This window comes from Athene noctua, chromosome 2, assembly GCF_965140245.1.
Source record: "Athene noctua chromosome 2, bAthNoc1.hap1.1, whole genome shotgun sequence".
Taxonomy (NCBI): domain Eukaryota; kingdom Metazoa; phylum Chordata; class Aves; order Strigiformes; family Strigidae; genus Athene; species Athene noctua.
Genome location: NC_134038.1, coordinates 168,398,917 through 168,417,681, shown reverse-complemented (window position 1 = coordinate 168,417,681; position 18,765 = coordinate 168,398,917). Strand labels below are relative to the sequence as shown.

At 43.6% G+C, this 18,765-nt stretch overlaps 1 protein-coding gene across 1 annotated transcript in view; it reads left to right on the top strand.

Moving 5' to 3' along the window:
- VIPR1 (vasoactive intestinal peptide receptor 1) overlaps positions 1-18,765 on the top strand; it is a 120,039-nt gene that overhangs the window by 28,526 nt on the left and 72,748 nt on the right. The window contains exon 2 of the mRNA XM_074901114.1: positions 10,499-10,595. Within this exon, the coding sequence (XP_074757215.1) occupies positions 10,499-10,595 (97 nt within the window). The remainder of the gene's footprint in view (positions 1-10,498; positions 10,596-18,765) is intronic.

Genomic DNA, 18,765 nt, shown 5'->3' with positions numbered 1-18,765 from the left:
GTGAGTGTGTATCATGTCATATTTATTACATTTTCATGTGTGTCTAAGGCTCTTAAGCTCATGTTACAACCTGTTTAACTTGTACTGTTAAGTCCCTTTCAGCCAGGAAGAGTGGAACCACATTTTGAGTTATTCCCATGTTTTCATACCGACCCTTCACACAGACCACTCAAAACTGTGCAGGGTGAATGCTGATAATTTCAGCTCTTGTTTATTTTCTCCTCCAGGAATGTAAGTCACTCCTCCCATCATTAGTTAGTCCACTAAGTCCTGATAAGAATATATTCCTCTGTATCAATAGCTCAGGTATACTATGTTCTGTATGTAGACTAGACATTGGGCACAGTGGGGGTTATCAAAAACATCTGAATCCAGAGCTCCCAAATGTAAATGTAACTAGCAGCTTTCCTCTAGGAGGGTGCTGGACAACCAGACAATGATCTCTAGCATGTTCTGTTCTTCTAAATCAAGGCTGTGTCAGTGTGTCCATCCTATGCTCTTTTGGGTGAGGATCTATTCAGTTCCTCTCTGCATGGATTTCCCCATTCCTGGTAATCTTTGTTCTTCGTGGCAGCAGTGCTCTCTCCCTGTTCTCCCTCAGACGTTTTAGCAAGTGACTTGCCCTTTTGCTTCCTTCCATCCTGAGCCAAAGAAGGGAAGGATGATGGCCCTGACCTGGTTTGTTGAAGATGGCAGCTCTTGTGCTTGGAGTTGCTCTAAATCACTGGGATACTCTTGACTCCCTCATTGCTGAGAACACTGACTTGATCCTTTGTTCTGAAACACAGCCTAGGGATGAAGCTCATCCTAGTAGGCTCTTTTTCCTGGATGACACACCTAGATGTTTCAAATTGTGAAGAATCTTTCTATAGAGATCTCTGATGCTTTATAAAGGATATTTTATAATCCATATTCTTGCCCAGAGCCTTGTTGACTGAATCACTTCTGCTTCATTTAAAAGAGGAAAGATTCATTTCTTCTCAATCTCTGAATGAACTAAACTCATCTTTTGCTGACATCTTTGTGTTTTTTGTATTCCCCCTTGTATGTAATCAGTCTTCTGAAGTGAACTCTTTGAAATGAGATGCATTTGTAGATTGTTCCAGGCATGTAACTGAATTTCAGTTAAAAGCTTTGAGTAGTGGCACAAACAAGCCCTGTTAGGGGAACTTTTTCAGGATGTGAAGTGATATATCAATAGTAAAATCATCCTGGAATTGGTCCTAATGTTGTTTTAATAAAAGATATTGAAGGTATTGATAGAAGGTTAAAACCTTATCACCAACTGTATTATAGAAAGGCACTGTGGTGACTGCTGGAAGACATAAACCATAGAAAGGATTATTATATACAAGTCTGTCTTTTTATTTTTCTATGGGGTTTTTTGTTCCTTTTCTCCTCCTGGTTGCTCTTGGAGAAGTGGTACTGACCTTGACAAACCTGTGCTCTGATCCAATTTGCTTTTTCTTAGGGTTGCTGGATCACAAGATTGTAAGATCTGTGTCCTCAAGTCACTTACTGTTTGATGAGCTCAGGAAAGTTTCAAATACCAAGTGCTCCGAATGCTGAATGTGTCCGGTTTTGATTGTTCAGCTGGAGATGCTAAGGCTGCTATGCTAAAGCAAGGAGAGGGCACCCAGTAAGTGCCAAACACCATCTTTTGTCTAAATTGCTAGCTGCCACTGAGCTTCAGAGTGCCTGCACTGCCTAGGAAAAGCCATGCTGGGGACACTGGCTGATAGTCTGCTCTGTAACATTGCCACATTGCTGTTCGCAGTCCTTCCCTGAGTGCATGAAAAAAATAAAAAAACCTGACTGCTTCTCTCTTCTGGTGAGGAAGGATGATCAGTGTGAAGTAGACAGATGTAGACATTCACATTATAGACACATACTTTTGCTTATGGAATTCCAAATCATCTTTCAGAGTCCTGGGGGGTCAAGCAGTTCTGGATCTGCATTTCCTTTGTATTTCTGCTGCAATTGGATGAGTAGAAGCTTTGAAAGTGAATTTCCTCCAGGTTTAATCAGTTCAGTAGTTACGTTTCTGAGCAATCTTTAAGAAAAGGAACAGAATTTTCCTCAAGAGGCTTTGCTTGTTAGACCCCAAGGTAAAAGGAAATTAAAAGCAGTCAACAAGCAGTAGTTCAGAGAAAGCTGCAAGTTATTTTGCTGCCCTCCAATTTCTACAGGTCAGGTAGTGGAGTCCACTTCTTTACTTCCTTTGCTGCCTCTGTGTACTTTCGCTATTGTTCCTTGCTTATTTTTTTCTCAACCGTAAGAGACGTATTATAACACTTTGCTCTTTACTCTGAATTGTAGATCTAAACATCACTGATCTCAATGTTGCAGCATCCCTCTATTTCTTCAGTAGCCTGAATTCAAGTCCTTTGAGCTTCCTGGAAAGGAAATTCATGCTTACCTACTCCAGATGATAATTTAAAGTCAGGAGCTAAATGTGCTTACCCAGACACTGGAGTTGTCTTCTACTTAGTTGTGAGAATTTACTCAAGTGCTACCTCTCTTTTAATTGCTGTGTGACATTACTGCAGTGCCAGGGTGTCACTTCTTCCTTAAGTCCCTAATTTAGCTCTGCTTTACAAGAGAGACATATACAAGCTTGTCACTAAGGAGTTAAGAAATGCAGCTGCTCAGCTTCCCTTTCCTTTTGGTTCTCCAAGCTCCTTGCAAAACACTGTGCACATGTTTCCTTGATCTTCTAACCCCGCACACGGAAAGGGGAAAATCAGACGAAATGAAGTTTCTGTGCCTACAAGCTGCTGGATTGATTTGGCCAAGTTGCCTTTGTTTAACAGGGCTTGCTTAGATGAGCTGGAAAAAAACATCTGCTTTCCTTGTCAAATGATAGATCTGTTATTGGCATGATTATATTTGGCAGAAGCATAAAATGGAGTGGTTTGAACAGCCAAGTGAGAGTTAGGATACTTGGGTATTTGCCTGGACCTCTTTTATTTGGAAAAGTCTCCTAGGGACACATGCTGCTACCTGTGCTCTGAGAGTCCCTTACTGATGGCTGGTTGCAGAGTAGTGTATTTACAACATGAGGGGCGATCGTAGCAGAATACAGCTTGCCTCTGCTTAAAAACCACTGGTTTTGCAAGTCCTTCTTTATTGATCCTACAAAGACCACACAGAGTGTTTGGTATGTTCTGAACTTGGTCGTATCTCTCAGTTTGTCTACATTCTATATTACTGCTATCTAATATTTACTTCCCCATGTTGTCATGACATGTTTGTAACATGGTTTTGGAATCTTAGGCAAAGGTCCTTTAGAAGAGCAAATAATTGTAATACTCCAGAAATACTTTCCTTTTTTCCTCAAGACCACCAGAGCTTTTGTAGCTTTTGACTGTGTTATTGTTGGAAATTGTGTTACCCATCAATATAGATAAAAATCCTGTGTTGGTGTCGTCTTTTGACCCACTTTCTTTGCTCATTTTTGCACTTGTGCGCAGTATTTTTTTGGCTCATTCAGACGGTTTTTAGGAAAAAACCTGCATTTTCCTGAGGATATTCAAAAGGAAGAAACTAAAAATAAGCTGAAAATCTAGTTTTAAGACAGAGCTGGATGAAGTTATGGAAGAAATCATAGCCAAGATTGTTGTGTAAGAAGTTCCTTCAGTCCTGTGCTCCAACAAATAATGAGCATAAATGAAAGCCTCTGGACTGAAATTAATAGTGAGCTCTTCTGCTAACTAGCCAGAAGTAGCTCCTTCAGGTTATGCTACTGAGGATTGAAATAAGAACTGCCTACTGAAATATTTTATTTCCTTTGCTGTCCACGTGAAAAAGTGTTAAGAAACTCCATCTCCACCTAGATCAGTGACTGAAGTAAAGTTATAGAAACCATTAGAAGGCAACTGATGCTCTTGTCTTACTCCATTACTACCTTCACAGAAGTTATATGAAGGTAGCAATGGCATAAGAAATTCTCATTCAGATAATTTGAAGTGTCCCCTGTGTCACTACTGTGTAGGCCTTGGGAGTTGAACAGAATTGAAGGAGGGATGTGATTTCATCATCTGTAGGCTTTTCAATTGTACCCCCTCCTCGTCTGACTCCAAATTCTATTATCCCTGTGGTCACCCTAGTCACCCTGTCAGCTGGAGTCTCCATACGTGAGTGCCAGGTAAGCCCAGGAACCCTCTGGGATCAGGAGAAAGGAGATACTGAGGCTCACATCACTTCTTGTGGGCCCATACTCCTGCTCACCTGCAGCTGTGGCTGCTGCGCCTTTGGCGTGAGTCCCACTGGCCTTTGGGGAGTTGACATTTGAGCAAAGGAGTTGGCCCATGGTTAACTTGGCCCTGCTAATGGCAGACAGCATAGATGAGACTAAACATTTCTGTGGCTCCTTCAGTGTGTGACAATCCTTTGACTTGTATTTAATTAAAGAGTGTACACAATGGCTTTCTTTGCAGTACCAGACTGTGCGGTAATCCTCTAACAATTGTTGGGATCCAGCGGGAAGGAAAACTCTCATTATTAAAGACTTTGGGGATAATTCCACATGAGAGTTGCTGCAGGAAATCACATCCAGAAAAACATTCCTTTCATCTTTCTACTCAGAGCTTCCGACTGTGCAGGAAAAACGACCCCTGACAAGCTCACCCCAATTTTTATGTGCTATCTTGGGCATGCCAGGAGGGCTCAGTGAAGGAGGGTTTCCTTAATTTCAGCTTCACCCACAATGATATGCCCAGGAAACTGGATTACTGTTCACAAGCTGATGTTAATATGAACTAACCAAAGCTGGTCATGCTTTTCCTTTATCTGTGCTTTTTGGATTGAAAATGTGAATTAGTGTAGTCCTCAGCCCCACGTCTGCGTAGCCAATTGTCTGCTGCAGTGAAAGATGCCAAAGCCCAAAATCTCTGCCTTTTCCACAGGAAAAAACCAAACAAACCAAAACAACACAGCAAAACGACAGATGTGGAGAAGAACTAAAGACGTCCATAAAGTCTACTTCAAGCTTTTCAAGGAGGAATACACCAAGAAAGGAGAGTTATTTTAGACTCTTATCCTGGGGAAGATCCCCCCTGACAGGCAAGACTAGCTGCTCTTATGGGGTCTTTTCAGACATGAGCATTTTTTCAACTGGGAGGTGCATTAAGGCAGCTGAGCTTGTCCTGATCACCATCATGCCCGCTGAACTGATGATCTACCAATGAAAAAAGACACACATTTTTCCATTTCCTAATGATGCCCAAAACTATGTGTTTGGGTTTTTTTATTCCAGCTGCCTTTGTTAGCCTATGGCAACGATAGCTGTGATGTGAAGGTTATTAGTGCTACCACTAAGGAGGTACAGGAGGGTTGCTGTCATTGTTTGGGTTATTTATTCACTTGTTTAGTTAATGTGGAAAATGAACCATCAACTAGGCCTCTAATGTGAATCTGTTGACCTTGATGGTTCAGTTAAAGGTCTTTAGATGCTCAATTCACACATCACTAACCTTCCCTAGCTAGATAGTAGGCATTTTAGTTTGAACTGGTCCAGCTACAGTCAGTGAAGTGGGATGAAAGCCTTCAGGGCTGATGCTCGCTAGTTCTCTGTGGACTAGAATGGTAAAAATCAGTTCAGACTAAACATACAGCTCTTAGCCAGCTAAAATAAAGGAAGATGTATCCCACTGAGAGAGAAGGTGAGATACATATCACTCTTTGTTTGTTTGTTTCTAGAATCATAGAATCATTTAGGCTGGAAAAGACCTTTAAGATCATAGAGTCCAACATTAACCCAACACTGCCAGGTCCATCACTAAACTGTTTCCCTAAGCACCACATCTACACCTCTTTTTAAATACCTCCAGGGATTGTGACTCAACCACTTCCCTGGACAGCCTGTTCTAATTCTTTGACAACCCTTTCCATGAAGATATTTTTCCTAATATCCAGTCTAAAGCTCCTCTGATGTAACTTGAGGCCTTTTCCTCTCGTCCTATTGCTTCTTACCTGGGAAAAGAGATTGATACCCACCTTGCTACAACCTCCTTTCAGGTAGTTGTAGAGAGCGACAAAGTCTCCACTGAGCCCTCTTTTCTACAGACCAAACCCCCCCAGTTCCCTCAACTGCTCCTCATAAGGCTTGGCCTCTAGACCCTGAACCAGCTTTGTTGCACTTCTTTGGATGTTCTCCAGTACCTCAATGCCTTTCATGCAGTGAGGGGCCCAAAACTGAACACAGTATTCGAGTTTTGTCCTCACCAGTACTGGATATGGGGGAACAATCACTTCCCTCATCCTGCTGGTCATACTATTGCTGATACAAGCCAGGATGCTGTTGGGCCTTCTTGGCCACCTGGGCACACTGCTGGCTCATGTTCAGCCAGCTGTCAACCAACCCCTCTAGGTCCTTTTTTGCTGGGCAGCTTTCTAACCACTCTTCCCCAAGACTGTAGCATTGCATGGGGTTGTTGTGGCTGAAGTGCAGGACCCGGCACTAAGCCTTGTTGAAACTTACACAGTTGGCCAACTGTCCAGATTGATCCAACCTGTCCAGCTCCCTCTGTAGAGCCTTCCTACCCTCTCCTACCTAAGTTGGTGTTTTCTGCATACTTACTGTTTGTTTGCTTTTCAGTATCTAATAACTGCTGCAGATACCTCATATAAATTAAGCTAGATGTTTTGGGGTTGGCAAGTCCCATGTGTGATTTACACGAGTGTGTGCCCGCTGGAGCGAAAGCTCTTGGCCAAGAGATACCCTAGGACATCTCAACTGAAAGTAGATATCTCTGGGAGACTATATCCCACCTCAGTGTCTGGCTTTTTTTGGAATCAGTGGAGACTGGGCATCTAAATACTCCTTCAGTCAATGGAGCCACCCCCCTTGCTTAAAAGCTCACAGCAAGTCAGCACCAGCACTAAAAAAAGCCAAGATCACATCTATTTCAGTGTTTTAGGTATTGGACATTCTTTTTCCAGTCGTTTGCCTAACATGGATGACTTTCCTCTGAGACTGTTTGAAAACAAGATGAGATTTTAAAAAATTAAATCTATAATCAAGTTTACCTGAATCTATCACAAGTTCACTTTTCATAGAATCGTATGGTTTGGGTTGGAAGGGACCTTCAAGATCATCTAGTTCCAACCTTCCTGCCACAGGCAGGGACACTTTCCACTAGACCAGGTTGCTCAAAGCTCTATCCAGCCTGGCATTGAACACTTCCAGGGAGGGCTCGAGCTGTGTCCTTCTGATGTTGGGGGCCCCAGAGCTGGACACAGCACTGCAGGAGAATCTCATGAGAGTGGAGCAGAGGGGAAGAATCCCCTCCCTCGACCTGCTGGCCACACTTCTCTTGATGCAGCCCAGGACACGGGTGGCTTTCTGGGCTGCAAGAGCACATTGCTGGCTCACAGGCAGTTTTCCATCCACTAATACCCCAAGTTCTTCTCTTTGGGGCTGCTCTCAACCCACTCCTCGCCCAGCCTGTATTTGTGCATGGGATTGCCCTCACCCATGTGCAGGACTTTGCACTTGGCTTTGTTGAATTTCATGAGGTTGGCACGGGTCCACCTCCCAAGCCTGTCCAGGTCTCTCTGGATGCCATCCCTTCCCTCCAGCATGTTGACTGCGCCACACAGCTTGCTGTTGTCCGCAAACTTTCTGAGGGTGCACTCAATCTCACTGTTCACGTCACTGACAAAGATGTAAAGCTGGTCTCAACACCAGCCCCTGAAAAATGCCACTCGTCACTGCTCTCCACTTGGACACCAAGCCGTTGATCACAACTCTTTGAGTGCGACCATCCAGCCAATGCCTTATCCACCAAGTGGTCCATCTGTCAAACAAAGGCCTCTCCAATTTAGAGACAAGGATGTCGTGCAGGATAGTGGACTTGTACAGAAGTCCAGGTAGATGACATTGGTTGCTCTTCCATTATCCACCAATGCTGTAACCCCATCATAGAATGCCACCAACTTTGTCAAGCAATATTTGTCCTTAGTGAAACCATGGTGAAACCATATAGTGAAACCATATTGGCTGTCACCAATCACCTCCTTACTTTCCATGTTCCCTAGCATAGTTTCCAGAAGGATTTGCTCCATGATCTTACGGAGCACAGAGGTGGGACTGACTGGCCTGTAGTTCCCTGGATCTTTATTTTTTCCTTTTTTAAAAATGGGAGTTATGTTTCCCCTTTTCCAGTCAGTGGGAACTTCACCAGACTGCCATGACTTCTCAAATATGATGGATAGTGGATTAGCCACTTCATCTGCCAGTTCACTCAGGACTCGCTGATGTATCTCATCAGGTCCCATGGACTTGTGCACCTTCAGGTTCCTTAGATGGTCTTGAACATGATCTTCTACTACAGTGGGCAGTTCTTCATTCTCCCAGTCCCTGCCTTTGCCTTCTGCAACTTGGGCGGTGTGGCTGGAGCACTTGCTGTTGAAGACTGAGGCAAAGAAGTTGTTGAGTACCCCAGCCTTCTCTTTTCAGAGTACTAACGATGAATTAGCCTCATTTTTTTTGGAAAGGTGGTAAAACATTTACTCTAAAGCAAATATCAGGCTGTTGAGATAAATAAACAAATCAACTAATTTAGACAAGCATTTTTAGTGGAGGGAAGATGTGGCAGTGAAGTACTTGCTAATGGACTCGTTAGAAAAGTTACTGCATTAAAAAAAAGGAAAAAAAAAATGTTGTAGAAGTGCACAGTGCTGTGCCAACCCTGATCAAAGTTAGAGCTGTATGAATTAATTTATAAAGTGAAAACTTGAGTTATTTATAGATATGAGATGAATTTGGCAATAGTTTAAGTCCAGAGAGTTAAAACTTTCCTTTGAAAAAGTCAGAACATTTTGGAAGTATTTCAGACTTTTATTTTTACACAAGTGTTCTGCAAATCTCTCATGTTTCCCCTCATGCTTTTTAAAGGTTAAAATAAAAAGACAAGTAGTATAAATCAAAACAAAATATTTCTATTGTATTTTAGATGAGCCAAGATAGAATTCCTAAGTTCTGTTTCCCTTTGGGAAAAAGGAACATTTGAGTACCAAAACAACTTCAAATAATTTCTGCCCCCCCCCTTCTCATGTTTGCTTTTTTATTTTTAATTTGACTAGAAAACCACATAATTAATTGTTTTTACACTACTAATCAACGCCCATTCTCAACCTTAAGGAAATTACAGTCTGAACAAGACATGGGGTGAAACATGGAAGAGCGTAGGTTGGCTCAACAAGAAATGGTGCAAATAAATTTAATGTGCTAAATTATTTTATAATTTTAACGCAAAGTGGAATTTACATTAAACAATTGTTCTGCCAAAGGATTTCTGGCCTTCTGTCTTACAGCCTTGTCTAGCTTATGCGTTTTGAAGCAAGATATCAAAAGATACTTTTTTTTTCTCCTTTCTCTTTCCTTTTTGTCTACTTCTGATGTAAAGATATGCTTTTTCCAAAATCCAGCAAGAGTGAACACTGAATCAATGACTTCTTACGGGTAAAGGCTCACCCTGTGTCCTCAAAATCTGTCTCTGAAGCTCACCCAACTCATGGGGTTTTCTGCATTGCATTTAACAGTGGCAATATAAACTCAGACTGAGACTTCTGCTCTCTCCACATCATTCCTCTTCACCATCTCTGTTCAGCTGAGTTTCTGAATAGGTTTATCCCTGCTGAATGTTGTTTCCAGTCTCTTTGAAAGAGATGGGGTTTTGTGGAGCACTGTGTGTACCAGGACCTCAATTTCTGCTTGCAATTGCCATAGTAATGAAACAAGGTGTTCCCTCCAAGTTGAGACCATGTTGATGACAGGGGAACACTGTATTATGTGACCTGTTGTCCAGCTCATGGTTCCTTTTTTGGAATGCAAATAGTCATTTGGACATTTTATGATTGAGGCAGTTCATGAATTACATGTTTTAAGGACTCCGTGATTAATTAATTACCTGAACATTTATTGCCACTGTTCTATTACAAACACAATATAATTAGGTCTGACTGAGAAACCGGTTGGGAGAGAAAGTCTTGTCATTCGGAATTTCCTGCCTTTTAGCTTCTTGATCTCCTAATCTGCATCAGAGATTTCATTTTTGCTTGATTTTGTTTTGCTCTGAATTAGTATGAAGCAGGAGGCAGGCCGTGTGAGAATGGAGGGAATAAATCATGTAAGCACAGATCCCACTGCTCTGGGCTTGAATATTAAATAAACTGCCGTCTTCCTGCCCTAGATAGCTGTTAGTGTTAGGTTAGTCAGGCAGGGTTCCTGGAGCATAAAGAAGCAGAATCGTGCCTCACCATCAGAAAAAAAGAAGGTTGTGGGGTTTTTTAAGGAAAGCATGGAGGCAAGTGCTGTTTTTACAGCAGGCTCTGCATTACACTCCCTTCTCTTAAGCAAATATAAAGTAAAGCTGGATGTATATCCCCATCATGCAGTGACCCAGGAGAGCTCAGATGGCCATGAATCCCCAGGAATGCATCTCTCATGGTAGATGGGTTTTGCTCACTCTCTTCTTCTCTGCCCTTTCTGCAGGCATCCAGCACACATCCAGAGTGCAGCATCATGCAGGAGATTGAAGAGGAGCGCAGCCAGTGCTTGGCAGAGCTTATTGGGGATAACCAGACTTCAGGTATGGGGATGATCTCTTCTCTCCCTGGCCTGCGAGCCAGCATCACCCAACCTCACATTTGCCTTGCCATGCCATTTCTCACCCCTTCTGTTGTAGAGCAGGGCAGTCACTCCAACTGATGTTGAGCTCTTACATTAGGAGGGAGTGAAAGAGATCCTTCCAAAGTACGATGCAAACAACCGAGAGTTTGAATAGCTCGCTGGGGATCCCTTGCTGCCTCCCACCTGGGTAAGCCTAGCTTAGGTGTCTCAGTGTATTTAATCACAGTTACCCATCCATCTCTCTGAACTGGAAGTGTCTTACGCAGTTTTTCTCTGGGATCTGAAAGCTTGAAGTTCTCTTAGGCGTTGATTTGCTTCAGGGGAAGTCATGGCAGCCTTTCTATTTCCACTGAACTGCCCTCCCAGTCTCATACCAGAATTGATCCTGTCCTGGTGGCAAAGCAGAGGCAGGAAGGATGAGGTCCAAGGCTGCAAGGTGTCTATGAAGTGGGGCCAGGTGGCTGAGATCCCCTCCTTGAGACACATGACATGGAGCACACACCACAGTGGGCAGTCCTCCTGGAAAGCCCTCTGGTCCCCTTAATCCACTCCGTGCTTCAGTGATCAGGAGAGGAAGGCCAGGTCAATGATGCCACCATTGTTCTCCAGCCTCCCAAGGAGAGAGATCCTGTCCCATCCTGTCCCACAACAGTGTTGTCGAAGTCCCAAGTTGAGGCATCCAGTTGAACCTCTTCCTCTAAGTGCCTCTCTCAAGTTACAGGTCCTGGTTTTGTGAGTAAAGGAGGTGTAGGGGCTTGTGGTAGGCTGTCAGGCTCCAAAACCAAGGAACATTGCTGGGGGATGGGGTGGGAAGATGCATATCCTCCTTGATATTTGCATCCTACCTCCTGAAAGAGAAAAAAGTAGAAGAGTGTGTCTTCTCATTCTCTCTTCCTTGGCATTGCTTGGAGTTAAGCTATAGACTGAAGGGCTATTCTGCACAGTACTACTTAATGATAGAACAGCACCCTGGGGACAAGCTGATCCCTGGAGGAGCTTTACTGAATGCAAGGATGGCTTTTGGCTCCTGCTTTTTTTATCTACTAAGGTACCGTTTTCTTTGATTCAGAAATTATTTCAAGTGTCCCTGTATGGAGCTGTTTGAAGAAATGTTCTTCTGGAATCCAGTAAAAGGCAGAAATCAGGGTAGTTAAAAACATTCATCTGGAAGCCAGCTAAATGCTTCATTTAATTTTCATGGATATTTAAAGAAATTCAATTAAATACAGTACATTCAAAATAGAAAAATAAATACTTGAAGTGGGGGGGTTTTTTCTGCTTTTTTAAATTATTTTTCTTCTTGGAACGTTTAATCCGAAACAGCTTTTTTTTCCCCTCCACTGCATTAAACCATTGAAAGTATTTTTCCTGATTCTGGTGGAAAAGCACACTTAGTCATGTTGCAGGCCCTTCATTCCCAAGCACTAGCAAGTATATAAAAATCCTTTGGAGTTTGTTTTTCATAATGGAATGCTGAAATATTGGACTGGGATAATTCTGGGATAATTCTCTTAATTATCTAATTTCTGCAAGTCACTGTCCATAGTTGTTAATGGGACTGATTCAGAAATTGCAATTGTGAACACTTAAAACGTTTTTTGTCCATGGAGACAGTACCTGCTACTCCTGAGTTAATGTCATATGTCATTTTTGTATGTCTGCATGCCCTGGGTAGAAATGGTCACTGATGATATCAGCGTGGAACATGTGTGTAGGGACACAGCATGTGTTCAACCAAGTTTTACAGTGTAAACTGTGTGGAAAGCAGTTGGCATTCTTTTACCCCAAAACATCAGCAGATATTTAAGACCTCAATACTGACTTATCTAGACAGCGATGGCTGCCTTTGCAATCAACAGCAAGAAACTAATCTCTAAAGTGTTGTCTCAAATGGGTGACTGTGGGTCCGTCATCTTATGAAGAAGTCTGTTTTGAAAGTGGTGTGGACAGGTAGCTTCAAAGTACCTGAATGGGATGTGTTTCCCCATTGGAGTATTCAAGGCACAGCATGTGAGCACGGGGAGGTTGAAAGAGATGTTTTTCTGGAGTGGAGCTCCGTAACTCAATAAATGCAGCTGAGAATAGCTGCAAAATAAAACTTTGGACTTTGACGGTTGGGGGTGAGGGGGAAGTTTGTTGGATAGAATCTTACGATGGTTATGATACGAGATCATATGTAGGTGATGACTGTATAATCTGAACGTTGCTGGAAAGAAAAAATCCCAGTAAAGCTCCCAAGAAAAATGTAATTTTAACACAAGTCAGCCCCTCAGAGAAGGAGGATGGAAAGCAATTGAGATTCCCTGCCATCCATAAAGTAATACCTTGATTTATGGCCAGGTAGGTGTGTTGCCTGCTGCACATTCCACACCCTTTCAGCAAAAAAGAAAATCACTTGAGGTTTAACAACAGATCTGTTATCCTTTCTAATTAAATGAGTGGAAATAAGGAAACACACCGTTTCAGCGCAGTCTGGAAATAAGCTTTGTTTTGAAGCCATTATCGGTTGTATCGATCAGAGAGGTTTCATCACAGAAGTAATTTGATGTGTCAGATAGATTAGTCACCTGTTAAGAACATCTGATGGTAGTGCTGAGATTGATCACCAGGTCAGAATAAACAGGTAGATTTCCACTGATAAACAATAATGTCTGTCTTAATGCCATTTTGTCTTCAAACACCCATTCCTTATAGTGTGTGTATATGCACAGGTGAAATCAATGCTTTCTTTTCAAGTTAAACCTGTTTCCAGTGCTGGTAGTGGGTGCCAGTTGCTGTTCCTGGTGTCACCAGTTCTGGACCACAGGACTGCTGTTTTTTCTTAGCAGGATGAGGGTCTCTCTATTCCCTGTTTGGAGTGTGGTTCAGTATCTGTGAAGTTACCTATATTTCGGGAGACACTAGAAGGGACACAGAACAGACACAGGGGTCACAAAAGTGTGACCACCTCTGATGAGATTAGCTTTTCAGCACGACCGCAGAAGGTGCAGCTAGGGAGAAAACAGCAGGGAAGACCAGTTAAAGCTGGCAGTGTGTACACAGGAGAATAAAACAGCTCTGAGATCAAAGTCTGGACTTTAAAGGAAGTTTGTAACCATCAGAGGATACTGAACAGCCTTTCTGGAGTTCTGCAGGAAGGAGTGTTTTATTGACTTCATGGGAGAGCTTGCCCAGTTTATGAAGGGGTGTGTAGGATGTAGTTGCAGATTGCAGCACAGGACTGAATTTCATGAACAGGACTGCCCTTGAAGTCCTCTGCCCTATTTTCCTTTTACCTCCAGGCTGAAATAACTAGAAGATGTAAAGTGACAAATGTGATTCAATGCAGAAGTAGATTCTTTATCATTAAAATCAAGACTAAGTAGACTGAGACTGGTTTGTCCCACACGGGCAAATAGCCATTGTGTGGGAGTGACTTGATGAGGGATTTCTTTCACTTCATTTTAGGTAGCTCTAGTGTATTCGGATCAAGTGTAGGCCACTCTTTTAGGATATCATTAATCATGTTCAGATTATGTCTTGCCTGTTGACGAGATCTTTGTTTACTATGTGAGCAGCTCAGCTGTGTTGGAAATAACCACACTCCACAGATGATTCCTGTCCTGGTGTTCACTGGCCTGGGAGGGGATTTGGCTGAATAAGGCAAAGTCCCAATTCCATCATTAGGAGTGATGAATCTGTTCAATCACATACAGAATTGCATTTCAGGAAGCTAAACTTTCACTAGGTTATTTGTTAGATGATCTTTCCAGCCCTTTGGCTCCCAAAGAATGCTCACAATATAGTTTGAGGCATTGTTAAAAAAAACTTTTGAAAAACCTATTACTGTGCAAGTGGCAGAATTCTTCCCTGCTCAATGCAGGAGACGATGTACAAAATGCCTCATCTTAATCTCAGTGCAGACTCTGTTCCTACAGGACCTAAAACTCAACTCAGTGAGATTGCCTGCACCATTTGTATGAAGTGATGTAGAAAATTTTTTTTGCTGGGTTTTGACAGGTTGGAAAAGGAGTGTTGGTTATTCATCCCCTTATCACACAGCTAAGGAGAAAGTACTGCTGGACTGCATCACACACAGATGTACCTGGATGTTGGACTAGCGAAATTTGTAGTTTTGTTATCTGTGAGGTGTCTGGCTTTCCTTGCAAGAAATGGGCCGTTCTCATGGCAGGCATAGCAGGGATACACTAGATAAGATACTGTGAATGACACGTACGGTGTCTGCTTGTAATGATGCCATGCAAATGTGAATCCTTAGCTGTGGATGCCTTGATTTCCCACACTAAGCATGTTTTAGTGGACTAGCATCCACTCCATGCTAGTCTCACAGTTGGTCTCCCTGCAAATTTTGCTTTGATATCCATAGATTACTGCAACCACAGGAGCACTCTTTCTGCAATTAAGGTGACTTGTGGGTCCCTTGGCGACTTGTGGGTCTCTTGGCTTTAGTTTTTCTCCTTTAAAAAAAAAAAAAATTAATATTTTCCTGTCTGGCAGGGGTAAGGTAAGGACAAACAAATAGAAAAGTGTCCAGCTATTTTACAATTGGGACTTATAAAAGTGCTGTGGTTAGACAGAGTAATAGGAAATGCAGTATTTTGGCAGCACCCCCAATTTAAATTCACACAAATCTACTGTGTATCTGTGGAGAAATAACATCCCAGAAGAGAAAATTCATGTCATCCGGGCTAAGTTGCCTCTTCTCTTTCTTCATCTCTCTTCTCCCAAATAAATCTGTCCATAGTATCACACATCAGTCTGCAGTGCCTGCAGGTGCAGATTTGTGTGGATGTTTTCCCAGGAGCTGCCTAGAGAGTTCCTTGGGAATGCTCAAGTTATATCTAACATATGCAAAGCCACATTGCCCTGTATGCCAGTGCCAAGCAATGAAGTGCTGCAGTGGGTATGCAGGGGCTGAAGCTAAAGTCCTGGGACATTTAGCTCAGCAGCATCTCGGGTACAGTTACACCACCGGTGACCCTGCAGCACTGCAAGATTGGTGTACTGTAAGCAACTGGTAGCAGGTCAGATCTGGGGGTTCAGCTGCATCATTCAAAAGGTTCCCAGGTCATCCCAAATTTTCAGCAGCCAGTGATTGGGGGAGTCCTGCCTGGGTGATGCCAGGTTCAGTTCAGCCAAGTCAGGCCCAGGACATGAATGCCTTCAATGAGAGCTCTCTCTGCCACCCCGCTGGACAAGTGCAATGAGAAGTTTTTGAGAAAACTTTGCAGAAAGGATTTTGTATGCTGCCATCAGCTGCTGTGATAGCGGGCTGCAAGCTGCCCAGTAGCTGCTTAGGCTGTCTTCTTTCCCTTTCTCTGCTCTCTGGCTGTACAAGGCTGTTTCTCTGGTGGCATCTCCCACCTCCGCAATGTATAACAAATAAATAAGACAATTCCACAGCCTGGGTTTCTCCAAGGCACTTGGTAGTTTTAGGAGCTTATAACAAATAGAGTTCCTCAGTCCTCTGCATTATTTTGAAAACCCTTACAGATATATTTCAAAAATAAAGAATGCAATCCCAGCCCCACTGAAAACCAGGCTTTTACTCCAGATACTTTTTCAGCCAGGACATCTGTATGCAGTACAATGACTGCTTAGCTGATAATACAGTTAACAGCAGTAGGGAAGCTCTCCCGAGGGTTAGGAGGAGGGGATGGCTGAAGGCAGTTTTGCTTTCCAAACTCACAGATGGTAGCAAGTCTCTATGTGAAGTGTGGCTGAGCTCCTAAAGGCTTCCTGCAAGGCAGGTCTCACCACCCTGTTGCTTCTTGCTGACTTCCACTTGCTTTTTTTGGGTAATGATCCCAGAGCACAGAGGGGGGGGTTGGTTTTGTTTTTAAGAAAGCTTCACCTCTCCATGGCTGTAGTTTGCAAACAGTTCAGCTTAACCTGAAGCACCCCAAAAAAAAAAAAAAAAAAAAGTGATCCTCTCTTTTTTGTTAAAAAGACAGGTAAAGCAATCAGGTCTAGGTCAGTTGGCTCAGCTCGTTATCCGTTTATCCCATTATTGCTAATCAATTTTCTCTGCAATCAGATATTCTTTTAGAAGCAGGAGAATTATTTAGGGATGGCAGTGGAACAAGGTACTGTGACTCATGTTTGGGTGGGATAAGCAACTCTGGAGACCCTGTTGCTGTGCAGGAAGCATGGCACTGTACAGTAAAGAGCCTTCATGGGAAGTGGTGGGAATATCAGGCAGCACTTGGGCACAGGAATCCTGGCACAGTTTGGGAGTTTAATGGCATGGAAGTTTGAGTATGAGGGAAAATATTCAAGAACAGAGAGGGGAGACCTTTAAATCACAGGAGACTCCTGACACCAAAGCCTGATGACCTGAGCAGGTGGGATGCAGTTTTCTGCATTAACATAGTTACTTGGCTTAGTATCACAAAATCACTGATGTTGGCAGGGACCTCTTGATATCATCTAGTCCAAAATCCTGATTAAAGCACAGGATCAACCAAATCAGTTGCTCAGGGCCATGTCCAGTCTGGTTTTGAATATTTTCAGGGATAGAGACTCCACAGCCTCTCTAGACAACCTGTTCCAGTTGGGAAAAATATCTTGTGTTTAAATGGAATTTCCTCATTTTCAGTTTGTGCCCCTTGCCTCTCTGTTTGAGTGTTATCAGTTATTTATACACATTGATAAGATCCCCCCTGAGTCTTCTCTTCTCTAGGCTGAACAGTCCCAGCTCTCTCAGCATTTCATTGTATGTGAGATGCTCCAGTCCCTTAATCTTCTTTTCAGGCCTTTGCTGGACTCTCTCCAGCGTGTCCATGACTCTCTTGTACTGGGGATTCCACCCCTAGACCCAGCCTCATCAGCTCTGAGCAGAGGGGAAGGATCACCTCTCTTGACCTGTTGGCAACATTTTCTCCTAATTCAGCCCAGGATAGCACTCACCTTCTTTGTGGCAAGGGCACATCGCTGGCTCTTGTTTAACTTGGTGTCCCCCAGTTTCCCCAGGTCCTTTGCAGAGCTGCTTTCCAGCCCGTATGGGTGCATGGCATTATTGTCTCCCAAGTGCAGGACTTTACATTTCCCTTTGTTGAACTTGGATCACTTTATGTTTTTTCAGGACTTTTTTTCCTCCAAAAGGGAAGACCTTCAACTTGATTTAGATCCTAAATTCTTGAAGTTAAGTGCAAGTGAAACAAGCTCAGAACTTCACAACTGAGACTGTCAGCATCTCACAGAGTCAGAGAAGCATTTTGTCTGTCCCCCACACTTCAGCAGCATGGAGAAAGCTGAGATGATTTTCTAAGTGTCAGTGAAAACTGCCAATAGCCATCAAGGAGCTGCTACAGTTGAGCTGCTTCTGATACCTCAAGACTTCAGCACTGCACTTTATATAGCAACCTAGATGTGTCTGTCTTGCGAGCACTATTTGAAACCCAATCAAAAGTAGAAGACATGAAAGAAAACAGTGCCAATCCCTCTCCCAGTGCCTGTTCACATCTGCTTAACTTTTACATGCTTCACACTTGTTGTGGGCAATGGAGCTGAGTTGTGCAAGCTCACAGAATCATCTCGGTTGGAAAAGACCTTGAAGCTCCTCCAGTCCAACCATTAACCTCACACTGACCATTCTCAACTCCCCCAGATCCCTCAGTGCTGGGTCAACCCGACTCTTCAACCCCCCCAGGGATCCCGGGGACTCCCCCCCTGCCCTGGGCAGCCCATTCCAACGCCCAACAGCCCCTTCTGCACAGAAATCCTTCCTCAGAGCCAGCCTGACCCTGCCCTGGGCAGCTTGAGGCCATTCCCTCGGGGCCTGGTGCTGGCTCCTTGGCTCCAGAGACTCATCCCCCCTCTCTGCACCCTCCTGTCAGGGAGTTGCAGAGGGCCAGGAGGTCTCCCCTCAGCCTCCTCTTCTCCAGACTGAACCCCCCCAGTTCCCTCAGCCGCTCCCCAGCAGACCTGTGCTCCAGACCCTGCCCCAGCTCCGTTGCCCTTCTCTGGCCACGCTTGAGTCATTCAATGGCCTTTTTGGGGTGAGGGGCCCAACACTGAACCCACTCATCGAGGGGCGGCCTCCCCAGTGCCGAGCCCAGGGCTCAGATCCCTTCCCTGTCCCTGCTGGCCACGCTGGTGCTGACACAAGCCAGGATGCCATTGGCCTT